Consider the following 12,734-nt stretch of genomic DNA (forward strand, 5'->3'; position numbering starts at 1 on the left):
TCTTTTGTCTCCAGGAGCAGACATGAAGCTTCAGAGACTTCGCTCCGACTGCAAGAGAAGGTCAGTCTGAATAGAAGCTTGATGACTCCTTGGCCAATATAAGGTAATGAGAATGACTTGGGCCCGGTTTTGGCTAATTTTCCTCAGACCAGGAGGAATTAAGGGTATGAGGAAACCACATTGTGCAACAATACGTTTCACCTCAACTTAAACATACTCCAAAGCTCCCCTCATCAGCTACTATAGGGCACGGAAATACTGCCACTGAGTGTTTTCTGAGGAGGCGAACAAGTGTACTTCCGGCAGGAGGCGCAACTTGTTATCGGCAAGATAATGCCGGTTCAGGCTGCTGGCTCTGATGATCTTAAAGATCAACTTTGGATGGAGGGGAAGAAGGCCTGAAGTACCAGCCAAAAATGCCAGCAGTTCCATGAGGTTGATGTGAAGCACCTGTGCCTTTGGAGACCAAAGGCCTCTGCCCTCCAGGTCCTCTTGATGGGCCAGACAGTGTAGGCAGTCATTACTGCCCTGGCCATAGTAGGAAGGGGACTGAAGCTCTTCCCACAGTGCAGGTTTAGATCATTCCCCCATCAAACAACAACCGCTGCAGCTCTCTGGAAGATGATGAAGTCCGACAGGTCTCCCCTGTACTTCAACCACGGCCTGTGGAGGCACCAATGCGAAGCCCTCATATGCCAACATGCATAAGAGACCAGGAGAATACAGAAAGTGAGAACACTTAACAGCTGAAAACTTTTCAAGAATAACTTGCCTGCCATCTGGAGAAGATGGGACCTAATCCTGGTTATCGACAATTCACAGAGTACAGGGAAGGCGTAGAGAAAGGGAGTGTCCAGAACTGATCCTATGCACTGGAGACACTGAGGAGCTCCATGTGAGATTTGGGATCATTGATTAAAAATCCAAGGTCGAGCAGTAACAAGATTGTTGACGGCAAACACGTCATCACCTCTGGCAAACCCGCTTCCATCAGCCAATCGTTCAGATACAGGAAAATTGAGATGCCCGACCTACTTAGATGGGATGCAAACACCATCAACACCTTGGTAAAGACTCACAATGCTGATATTTAGCTAAATGTAAATTGGTAGTGCATAGAACCCACCACTAAATACAAGTAATTTGTTGAGACTGCACGACCGGAGCGTGGAAATATGCATCTCCTGCAGGTAGAATGACATCATTCAGTCTCCAGCTTCCAAAACAATTAGCACCTGAGCTAGGGCCAGCATCTTGAACTTCTCCTTTCTGAGGAACAATTCAAGTCTCTGAGGCCCAGGATCAGACGGAGACCACCATCATTTTTTGGAACAAGGACCTATCTGAAGTATCCTTGTTCCATCTCCTGCTCTGGCCCCACAGCTCCTTCCTATAGGTGTGTTGATACGTCTTGTTGTAGGATGGAAAGGTGGTCTGGAGGGAGGTGAGTGTGGAGCCTAAAGGAAGGTTAGTGTGTAACCTATGATTTGGAGGTCTCAATGGTTCAAATTAAATGGCCTTCTGCACCAAGAGAATGGAAAATACTTTCCATCTGAAAAGGTTGCATGCGTGTTTAGGAAAGCAAACTAGACCTGCTTTCCTGGTGGCACAGGGGAGGAAAAGAGACGGTGGAAGAGGCTTGCCGTAGAGATGCACTGCCTCCACCTCTGGCCCCGACAATGGCAAAAGGAACATCCTTGTGCAAAGCCTTGAAAATGCTGAAACTGGCATTCATCCCGGGTTGTGAAAGAAGCTGAAGCCCCAAGGAGCGAGTGGTGGCTTTACTACCCTTGAATCATTCCAAAGCAGTCAGCTTGGTTCTTAAACGTGTCTAAAGGGAGGTCCATTAAGTTGGCCTGCAAGTCAGAGGAGAAACCATCAGCCTGAAGAAAGGCGTGTCACCACAAGGAGATGGAAGTACACAAAGCACACACCACAGAACTGGTGGTGTCCAAACCAGATTTGATAATATGGCATGATGCATTCTGGACATCTTCACCACTTCCTGGAAGTGGGATTTCCTATGATCAGGAAAGCAGGATGTTCTCCGCTTGGCCATGCCCCAGAAGGCGTGGCTGTATCACTATAGAAGATAGGCGGCATTGAAAGAGTTCAGAGCTATGCTAGCTGCGGAGAAATTCTTACCCCAGGCCTCCTGTTTGGATTCTCTGTGTGCAGGAATAGAAGGAAAGGTGCTGCCCAACTATCCAGAGGAGCAGGAGGCATGGATAACCAGACTTTCTGGTGATGAATGTGGTGAGAAGAAAGGTGGAACCCCTGGTGCAGGGTGGTAGCGTCTTACCACTAGCTTGTAGACCACCAGTGCTAAGGTGGGGTTTCCCACTCTGCTATGAGTAGGTCCAGCAAGGCCTCATCGAAAGGTAGTAGGGGTTCTACAGTAGGAAGTAGTATCTCAGTGAAGATGCTAGTTTTCACTTCCACTATCGGGCGCTGTAGTTAGAGGACTTCTGAAGCTTTTTTCACCACAGAGTGACAGACCATCACCACTAGTGTAGGTGGTCTTGTGGGGAAACTCCATCTTCACCTCAGGAGAGGTAGCCAATCTGCTGGCAGATGGCAGGCCAATCAGCTCAAGGTCTTGGTCTGCCCCACCCTTGTCGCTGTATGCATACAGGTTCAAAGGATTAAAGTCAGAGCCAATTAAGACAAGAATCCTATGCCTGTATTCTTCCTCCTCCAGGAGTCTTTGCCTCTCTTCACAATCTGTTCACAATCTATTCTGTGGCACAGTCATGGAGGAGTGAGACTGCCGGTCAATCCCTATACGCCACCATGGCAGTAAAGGTGGCACGGTGTAGGTGGCCTATGTGGAAGAGCCAGCCATGATGTAGATGGTTGCATCGCTAAGTAAAGGTGCACCGGAGAATAAGACAAAACCATCTGCGTTGGTCCTGAAGGGAGGACCCAAACAGCTTCAGTGTTGGCAAACCGCTTCAGTGTTGGTTCCAAAGGCATAAACATCGGAAGTCCTAATGGCGCCATGGGCACCATGGATCGGCTGCAACTATTGCGCACACAAAGATGCTATATTTCGAATTAACAAATGAGTCATGGTCTAAGACTAGGATTGAGATCTCTGGGTAAGAAGTTGTTGTTTGCTATTCCAGGAATGATGGGCCAGGTACTGCTGTAGCTGGGATTACCAGTAGCATGGAGCCAGAGTAGATAGAAGTTGTCCGGGCCTGGTCTTGTGGAGATACTGGTAGTGGGCCACTCGAAGGATCTGCAGGCTTCACGACTACCAACTCTGGTTCAGAGGATGAAGTTCTTGTGGGAGACTGAGGGTGTGTAGGTGACCTACCCTTCCTGAGTTTATGCTTCTTCCACTTCTCTGAAGAATGTGAGGACTGTGGCCTCGATTGAAGATGGCTGTCTCTGTCACCGCAGGCCTGAGCCATGTTAAAGTTAGGTCTTGTTTTCTTTCCGGAGCTTCAGGTGCAGGCTGAGGCAGGAATCGTCATCAGAATAAAAATGTCAAAGGCGTATTGAATGAGGGTCAATTATTGATATCAGTTTCTCACAATCCCTACACAAACACTTGAGGAGACATCTGTACTACACTTTTAGAATTTTTAGCAAGGAAATTAATCAATTAGTAATCTGTAGGACATGTTCTGAATTGCTATCCATCACTTGGTAATCCCTCCATGAGGGGATGCATTCTCTGGTGAGTGAGAACATACTGGGACTAGTACTTTGGCGATGTATAACCCACAAATTTCTTTTTGCTCAAGTCTGCATTACAAGTGAATAATTAACTTTAACAACTGGACAGGTATTGTGATCGAAGGACAAGTGTAGTTTAACTTTGTTATTTTATTCTGTACATTTCATTTGAGCAGTAACATGGCAAATTAAAAAAAAAAACACTTACTTTCCTTGATGTATGCAATAATACACAGCCATTACCGTCATTTTCTGGTGATAAAAAGAAAGCATGCTTTATTTTTATGAACTAATTTATGGATAATCAATATCACATGAACATCATTCATAGTGCAGCACAGAATCAGAACGGTAAACTGCTATACGTGTGTGAAGGTGTTACTGCAGGTAAATAACTCATTTGATAGAGACTTCTAGCCGCAGATTCCTTACCTCAGGATAGATAAAGCAATATATTCCTGGAGGAGGGTCTGTGAGCTGGTTCAGATCAAATAGTCCTGGAGAACCAAACAGGCAAAGTGCCCGTCACGATAGACCTGACTCTCAAGGCAGTAGCGGTTGGTGAACGTGGGCAAAGATGCCCACAACACAGTCCGACAGATGAAATGAAATGAAATGAAATGAAATGAAAAAGATATTTGATAAAGCGCACTGCGGCCAAGCGGCTTCCTGGCGCTAAAACCTGATCAAGACTCACATAAATCAGACCGAAGGGTTAGGGAGAGAAAGCCTGAGAGAAGAGGAAGGTTTTTAAAGCTTTACGAAAAAGGGAATAAATGGGAATAGAACGGATAGAAAGGGGGAGACTATTCCAGAGCTGAGGGGCCAGAACCGAAAGGCGAGTGCCCCCGGTTCTGGATTTACGAAAACGAGGGATGTGCAAGAGAGACAAAGAAGAAGAGCGAAGGGTGCGACAGGGGGCATAAGAAGAAATGAGAGAGGTGATGAAAAGAGGAGCGGAACGGGAATGAGCCTGAAAGGCTAGACAGGCCAATTTAAAAAAAGATCGAAAGTGTACAGGAAGCCAGTGAAGAGATTTGAGTGCAGGAGTGATGTGAGAAAATTTAGGAAGAGAAAGAATAAGGCGAGCAGCTTGATTTTGAATGGCCTGAAGTCGGCGAGATTGAAAAGCAGGAATGCCTACATACAGTCCATTTCCATAGTCAATGCGGGAGATGACAAGAGCCAATACTATGGTTTTGAGGGCATCAGTGGAAAAGAACCGAGAGATCTTCCGGATGAGACGAAGGGACAAAAAACATGAAGAAACGACGGAGCTGATCTGACTGTGCATCGAAAGGTCATGACTGACTTTGATGCCAAGAGTACGAACAGAGGGAACAGGTGAAGGTGGGGGACCAAAAGAGGGGGGCCAATGTGCGGGGGACCAAGATGTCAAGGATGGGAACCCCAGAAGCTGACGCAGCAGTCGCAGCTTTGGCTCCAGTGGAATGAGACCGCAAACCCTCAGGAGTTACTTTTTGGCCAATGAGTAGCACTTTTAGTGCAGAGTACAATCCACCTGGAGATGGTCCATTTCTACACTGTTTTGTTCTTCGGTCCAGCGAACCCAACAAGCTCATTGACCACCCGGTGATATCTTGTGCTATTGATCTAAAACATCAACACTCTTGTCCCCAAGCAGTGGAGTCTCTCTTCATCCTTGAAGGGGTAAGACAGAGCAAACAAGGTTGACAGTGTGATCCTTTGGCAGACATGGGCGCCAAGGACGCACAGGTGGGAAGAACCAGTTTGTCTGGGAAGAAGATGGGGTAAGGAGGGTAGACACAGAAAGCACATGCAGCTTGCTGACCCTCATAACGGATGTGATGGGCTCAAGACTACTATCTTGAAAGTCAGAAGTCTTAGGTGGCAAATATGCATGGGTTCAAACGGTAAACACATTTAGAAAGTTATAACCAAATTAAGTTCCCATTGGTGCATAACAAAAGGTATCGGGGAAACATATGTTGGTAACCTTTAGAAAAGTGTGGCAACAGGTGACTTGAACAGGGAGGGTTGACCCTGCAACCTCAAAAAACCCAAAATGGACAAAAGATAATCTTTAACTGTCCCCAAAGCAGGCAGAAGTCAAAACAAACAGCAACAATTCGGACAAGGGTGAGGACAGAGGATCAACATGTCAGTGCACCAATCCACAAACCTGTCAACAGCACACATATATGGTCTTTGTGGCGAAACGCCTGGCTGCCAATATGACCTCACAGACTTCGAGAGGGAGATCAAAAACTCAACTGTTGCCGCTTAATCTCCATGCATGAAGCAGTGAGCATGTTCGGGTGCAGAACCCTGGCCTGCTGCTGTGACAGGAGATCCTCCTGAAGGGGCAGCCTGATCGGAGGTCTGATGCCCATGCCAGGAGTACGGGATCCACCTGACCCTGTGTGTTGCAGTGCAACAAGGCAGTAGTGCTGTCCTTGTACACCTGAACAAGCCTTCCCATGATGGAAGGTGGTGGCGGGGAGGGGGCTTTGAGGCCTTCAATACAAAGTGAAACGCTCTCAAATCCAACAGACTGCTGAGTCTTCACCAGAGATCAGAGTCCTCTGATCTCCACCTTTCTCGAATGGAAGCCCAACCCAGGAGTGACATCTGTCACCACTGTCAGATCTGGGTAGGTAAGGAAGAGTTGTCTGCTGCTGACCGAATCTCGGTTTGTGAGCCACACTGCAGGTCTTTTGCTATTCCCGCCGACATCTGGACTAGGTCAGAGAGATCCCCCTGATGCTGCATCCATTGGCACTTCAGATCCCATGTAGAGCATGCATATGCCAGTGGATAAGTTGTACCAACAGCATTCAGGAGGTCAGAAGTCCCAGCAGCCTCAGTCTCCCAGAAATCCAGGATAGAGGCTGAAACATCAGAAGCCTAGACTGAATATCCTGGAACTCGCCGCTATGGAGAAAAGGCGTGGAACTGCACTGCGTCCAGAATGGATACAATGAAAGAGCATCTAAGAAGGGAGTCAGGTGTGACTTTGGCACTTTGATAGAGAAACCCGCAGGAGGTCTGCCGTAGTCGGAAGGTGGGTAATGACAGCCTTGGGTGAGCTCACCTTCAACAGCCAGTCGTCGACGTAGGGGAAGACGAACTCCTGAATGCCACAGATGGCCTGCAACCACAGACATAAGTTTTAACACTGTTAAGGCCAAAGGGGAGGGCAGCGAAGTGAAAGTGCCCATGGCCCAGCGTGAACCGAAGGTAATGTCTGTGGGCCAGCAGGACCGGTATATGGAAATGTGCGTCCTGCAAGTCCAACGCTACCATCCAGTCTCTAGGGCAGACAGGACCTGAGCCAACATGAGCATTTTTAATTTCTTCTTTTTCAGGCAGCAGTATAGAGGGTGCAGGTCTAAATACGGGGTAGGCCTCATTCCTTCTGCACCAGAAGGAAGCCGGAATAACGACCTACTTAATTGTTGGTGCCCTCTGGATGGCTCATTTGGTTAAACAGCCTGCACTTCCTGATGCTGCAAGGAAAGGTGATCTTCCATCAGTTGATCTGAGGATGGTGCCATGGGAAGGGGTTTCCATGAATGGAAGGGTGTAGTGATGGACTGCCAACAGGGCAAGAGGTGCTTGATCCTGCTGCAGACGGGCTGCCTGTGATGCTGTGAGGGCATACTATAGGGGTTTGGAGGCTGTGGCTGCCAGGGGGTGGTGTACTAGCAGGATCTGTGGCTTTCTGTCCCACGTGGCTTTTGGGAGCCACGACAAAGAAAGAACTGGGGTGCCTGCTGGCCGGGTTGAAATGGATGCAGCTGGTAGCCCCTACCATAGCAACTGAAGGAAGGCAGAATGGGCTGGCGTGGGGCAATGGAGAATCCTAACAACCAGGTGGTGGCTCGAATGTCCAAGTGCTCGAGCTCTGAATATACATTGTCGACAAACAGGCAAGTGCATTCCAAAGGCATGTTCATAAGGGATGCCTGGACTTCCCTTGAGAAGCCAGTTGACCTCAGCCACATGTGGTGATGAAGCGCCACTCAGGAAGCAATTGCTCTACCTAGTGAATCTGTGGTGTCCAGACCTCAGCGTATCATGAACCTTGCTGCGTACTTGCCATCAGCATGGCCCAGGCAGCCTCGGAGACCATAGAAAGCACTTTCACAACCAAGCCCGATGCTGTGAGGGAATACTGGCCCAAAAGGCAGACAATGTTCACTTGACCGCAGTTCAAGGCTTGTGGAAGAGAAAATCCTCTTGTCAAAGGTGTCAAGCCTCTTGGATTCCCTATCCAGTGGCATGGTAGGGAATGCGGCAGGGTTAACCTTGGATGTGGAGGCCTGGATGACCAGGCTCTCCTGGGCGGGGTGCTGGGTAAGGAATGCTGGATCCCCAGGAGGGGGGCAGTGGCGATCATCCTGCACACAGGAGCCCCTATGCAGGGTTTGGCCAAGGCCCCAAACAGCACATCAGTGAGGGCTTCGTTAAAATAGAGAAGAGGTTTGGTGGAGGCTACCCCTGATTGAAGCACCTCTATCAGGACACTGGTCTTCACTGCCACCGAGGGCAGCGTATGGTCCAGGACCTTAGCTCCCACACGCATCACCATGGCAAATGAAACCTTTTCACAGCACGCAGAGTACTCCTCAAGATTTTCTGGATACAGTCTAGCGCCTGCAGAATATTCTAATGTAAGGAATCTGCGGCTTGAAGTTTCTATCAGATAAGGATACAAAAGTGTTGCAACAGGTGACCTTTTTGCTTCTGTTTAATTTCACATGGGCCAGGTGTTTAAATGTGATTCTAAAAGTGTGCTTGCAACCCTTTACAAAGAATGGGTGTGCCACCCATTATCAAGCCCCTTATTCTGCCAGAAAAGACTTTTTCAACCTGTTAAAAATACACTTATGAAAGTAATACTCGTGAAAATAATATACAATTAAAATTATCTGAAGACATTACATTACAAAACAAACGTGGGAAACACACGTAGAAAATCAAATTTAAAAGAAATACAATGCAGCGCGGTTCCACGTTCCAAACTCATTATCCAAAGTAAGCAGAATAACTTCTTTAAAAAGAATAAATAAGCATAAATTTGCATTTTGGGTTAGCAGATAGTATCGTCTAGGCATTTAATAAATCATCTACAATTTGCTCTCCTCCAAAGAAAGTGCTGGAAATTAACTGACCCTTGCTGTGCGCAAGGAAATTCTTGGCTAGGATTACGCTTGATTATGTTGTTTGCCTGGTAAACCTTTGAATGTATTCAAATTAATGTTGTTTAACTGCCAAAGATACATGCGACGTTTACATTAGAGATGCATTCTGGTGTTCCCAGAACAAACACCCTAATATACGGTACTTAGTTTCCAATACGGAAACACTTTAAAATTCCAATGTTTGCATATCAGAAGTGGGGAAAGTGTCAATCCTCGAGCACTGCATCGTGTGAAAATCAAGTTGTACTGGTCAGTTCAGGCCTTGTACTTTTGACCAGCTTATTAAATTACCTCTTCTACAAGGTGACGGTACTCGCTGAGTTGGAAAACCCCTTTAATTCTAAAACTACAATATGACACTGGAGCAACAAGAAGTAGTTGATGTAAAAAGTAACAGTCCTTGTATTAAAGAAATGGTGCAGATGTTGCGGTGTTTTCTTCCAGGTTTATTATCAAAATTTTCCAGTTCTCATGTAAACACAAATATCCACTTGCCCATAAAATGCTTTCCCTCACCCCTTAACCACGGAACATTACTCTCTAGTCTCTAGAGCCAAAAACACTGGCTGGAAGAATTTTATAAGGACAATTATCAGTACGTAACGGCAGTCCATATTCTACCCAACAAACACCTTGACATTTGATTGTATGAAAAAACAATTCTATCACTGAGAACCCTCCTGAAGAATAGTCAATATGATAGTAGCTTAAACAGTTTCTTCAAAGAAATAATTGAGACACGCACGTATATCTGGGGAGCTAGAGCGGCCCAGCCAGAATCACTGGTGTATCATGTGCCTGCAGGCTAAGAGGGTGCTTGCGATGCCACAATCCAATATTAACCAGCATAGGTAATGCATTAAGTTTCGCCCATGTGATTAATCATATTTTCATTTTTGGTGTTTGGTGGAGTAGAAGGGGCTGTAATGAGGAGTGGCTTCAGGCAATTAATTCAAGTGATTGCCCAGAAGTTAGATTGAGGAATAGAGAAGAAGAGAATGTAAAGAGAGCAAGAAAAAGCACCAGTGACTGTAAAAAATTCATTATTAAGAGTGCGAAGTACTGTAATTTTACATATGGTAAAGTGGCGGCAACAGTAAATTGTCGGACAGTTGGAAAACATGGAAGTATGCGTTTAAAGAAGAATTTTTGACAAATCCACATACCACACGTGCAGTTTAATCTAATAAATGTGAAGTTAGATATAGTAATGAAATAAAGAAGAGAAATGTGTAAAAGATTTATAGTGATTTATGCCCCCCCAAATATATTTTGCAAAATGTGTACTTTCAAAAATGCTAACATAATGTGTGCCAGCAGGAAAGGGTTTATGATAATGTGTTTTAGAAAGGAGGAGAAGAATAATGTGAAGAGCATAGGCCCATAAAAGAAATAATCAGCAAGCTAAAACCTTTTGGAGCAGTGTATTAACCTTAAAATATACTATTTGCAACGTGTTTCTGTGTGCAGATTTTATTGTTGGGACGAATATGATCGATGTAATGTAGAAGTAGCTGACATAGTTCCCTGTTAGGATTGTAAAAACAAGCATTTGCAATGCAATTGGTCTCGCATTTGCCAGAGTTTAAGCTATTGGCATTGTAACGACAATGCCTTTTATTTATTTCAAAACCCACACATAAATAAAAAGCATTGTAATTTACAATGCCAATAGCTCAAACTCTAGCAAATGGGAGACGTACTGCAGTGCAAATGCTTGTTTTATTTTCTCTCGTAAGGCTCCTGTACTTGATCATGCAAACAGCGAAATGGCATCTGCATAGATTGCATCGTTTTGACATTTTCTCTGCCTGCTGCTGAAAAATGGAAAGAGGCTGGACAGCGCAGCGATGGTAGGGAAATGTAATGTGTAGAGAGGCTTTTACGAACCACCACAGTACTGCGGGGCTCTGGAAGGTGCGTGCCATGGCTTAACAGTTTTACAAGCAGTGAGGACACATGGCAGCGACGTGGATGGGTGGGGGAGCATGATGAAATCGGGCTCATGTATAAAATAAAGGCACATAGCCACCCCCAGCCACCCGAGGCCCTAAAGCCCCACCGTGCTTAAGAAGGGGCAGTGTGAAGGGCTACAATGTCTCATGCGTTCCTGGAAATCGAATTCAAAAGTGCAGGAGCAACGTAACTCAGGGGAGGTGAGACAGAAAGCACGGCTGCAAAAATGCAGATTTGAGTCTTAACATCCCATGAATCTGAGCAAACTCACAGCAGTCCAATACCTCCGACAGCATGCTGGCATTATGGGAGGAGGCTACGCCCTTCAGCATGTACAGCCAATCGCAGATAAAGGAAATGAAAAGCAGAGGAAAAACTCGAGAATCAGGAAAAGTTAACAGAAGAGAACCATTCGTTCCTATAGATTGAAATTGTAATTTCTGTTTCATTTGTGTTCACAAAAACACAAAAGTTAAGTCCTACAGAATTTCTAAAGACTTTCCTCTCGTGCGTTTTCTGGAAGACTTTTCTGCACATTTTTTTCTGTCAGGCGGAGGCAGCTGGCTCTGTGTATTAATGCCGCATTTTGCAAACAGCAATACTAACAAGCCTGGACTATTGGCGTAGTCAATAGCTGTTATTTGCATAGGATAAAAAAAAAATGCAACAACTGTGGCTTCGTTGTATATAGAACATTGAAAATGCTTCAATTCTAGACTGATGAGAACGTAAAAGAACTACCACCAGTATTTTTTTTCAAGTTACATCAAAGACAATGCAGAGTTAAGATTTTTTTTTCCACTGAGGGCGAGTGGAGGGGAGCAGAGAAGCACATGGTGCTTTAAAGTAACACAGCGCGTGACTAAGGAAAGCATAGAAGGGAGGCCACTGCAAAAACACGCAATATACTCTTGGCAAATCAGGTAAACATAGGTAATGTAATTGGCACGCACGTAAAGCGCTCCGATACCATTAGGTCGGGTTGAGGTTGCACTATATAAATTAGTGCAAAAATAAATGTCGCCTTAAACATGTTTATCTTTAATACCTGAAAGTAAAGGGGGGGGGGGGGGGGCGGGCAGCAAACTGGGGCTGCTGGGGTCCTGTGAAGGTCGGGTCCTGTGGAGGTCGGGTCATGTGGAGGTCAGGGTGTTCTGCACTGGGCTCTGGGCTGCAACTCACTGTCCCACTTGCAACCATGCACACAGCTCCCGTGCCCAGGCTCCAGCAGCAGGAAGCCACTGGCACGGCAAAAAAAAAAAAAGAAGGCAAACAGTAAAGGGGAGCGCTGGGGTCCTGAGAAGCAGATGGTGCTTCAAAGTAACACAGAGAGGGTCAATTAAGGGAACACGTTATCTCCCTCCCCAAAAAGGAATGTGAATTTAAGCAATGTAATCTGTGCTCATGTAAACGCTACGATACCTCCAACAGACCAAACGCAACACAAATTCTGTCCAATTAAGCGGTGCTCAACTCTGCTCCTTAAATTTAAAGTTCAAGTGGCGCCCTTTATAAAGGTGCACGTAAAATGTTAAACAATTAAGAACAGATGTTTCCGTAGGCGGAGGTGTTGGGGGGAAAGCACGGAGAGATTTCGAGAACTGGCTCTGGAGGCAGTGCCCTGCACCCATAAGTGGCAAGGAAACGGTGTAAAGACAAGCAGGAAGTGGGATAAGGGAGGGGGTGGCAAATGGTGAGCACTTTCGCGGCCGCTTTGATGTTCTCAGTGGCCGCACGGCTCACTGAGAACATCAAAGCGGCCGCAAAAGTGATCAGGCAGGCTGACAAATGGTGCGCGCGCCCGGCGCACATGCACCGTATTTGGAGGCCTGAAAAGCCACTAGTCTGCACTTCCAAATCCTGCTTACTAAAACGCTCGCCAGAGCAGTGCTAGAGCGCTGA

The 12,734-nt window shown here is 46.2% G+C and overlaps 1 protein-coding gene across 1 annotated transcript in view; it reads right to left on the reverse strand.

Annotated features, from left to right (window-relative positions):
- SLC4A11 (solute carrier family 4 member 11) overlaps window positions 1-12,734 on the reverse strand; it is a 1,034,103-nt gene that overhangs the window by 837,053 nt on the left and 184,316 nt on the right. The window contains exon 4 of the mRNA XM_085642688.1: window positions 3,896-3,939. Coding sequence (XP_085498814.1) covers window positions 3,896-3,939 — 44 coding nt within the window. The remainder of the gene's footprint in view (window positions 1-3,895; window positions 3,940-12,734) is intronic.

This window comes from Triturus cristatus, chromosome 2_2 (assembly GCF_964204655.1).
Source record: "Triturus cristatus chromosome 2_2, aTriCri1.1, whole genome shotgun sequence".
Classification (NCBI taxonomy): Eukaryota; Metazoa; Chordata; class Amphibia; order Caudata; family Salamandridae; genus Triturus; species Triturus cristatus.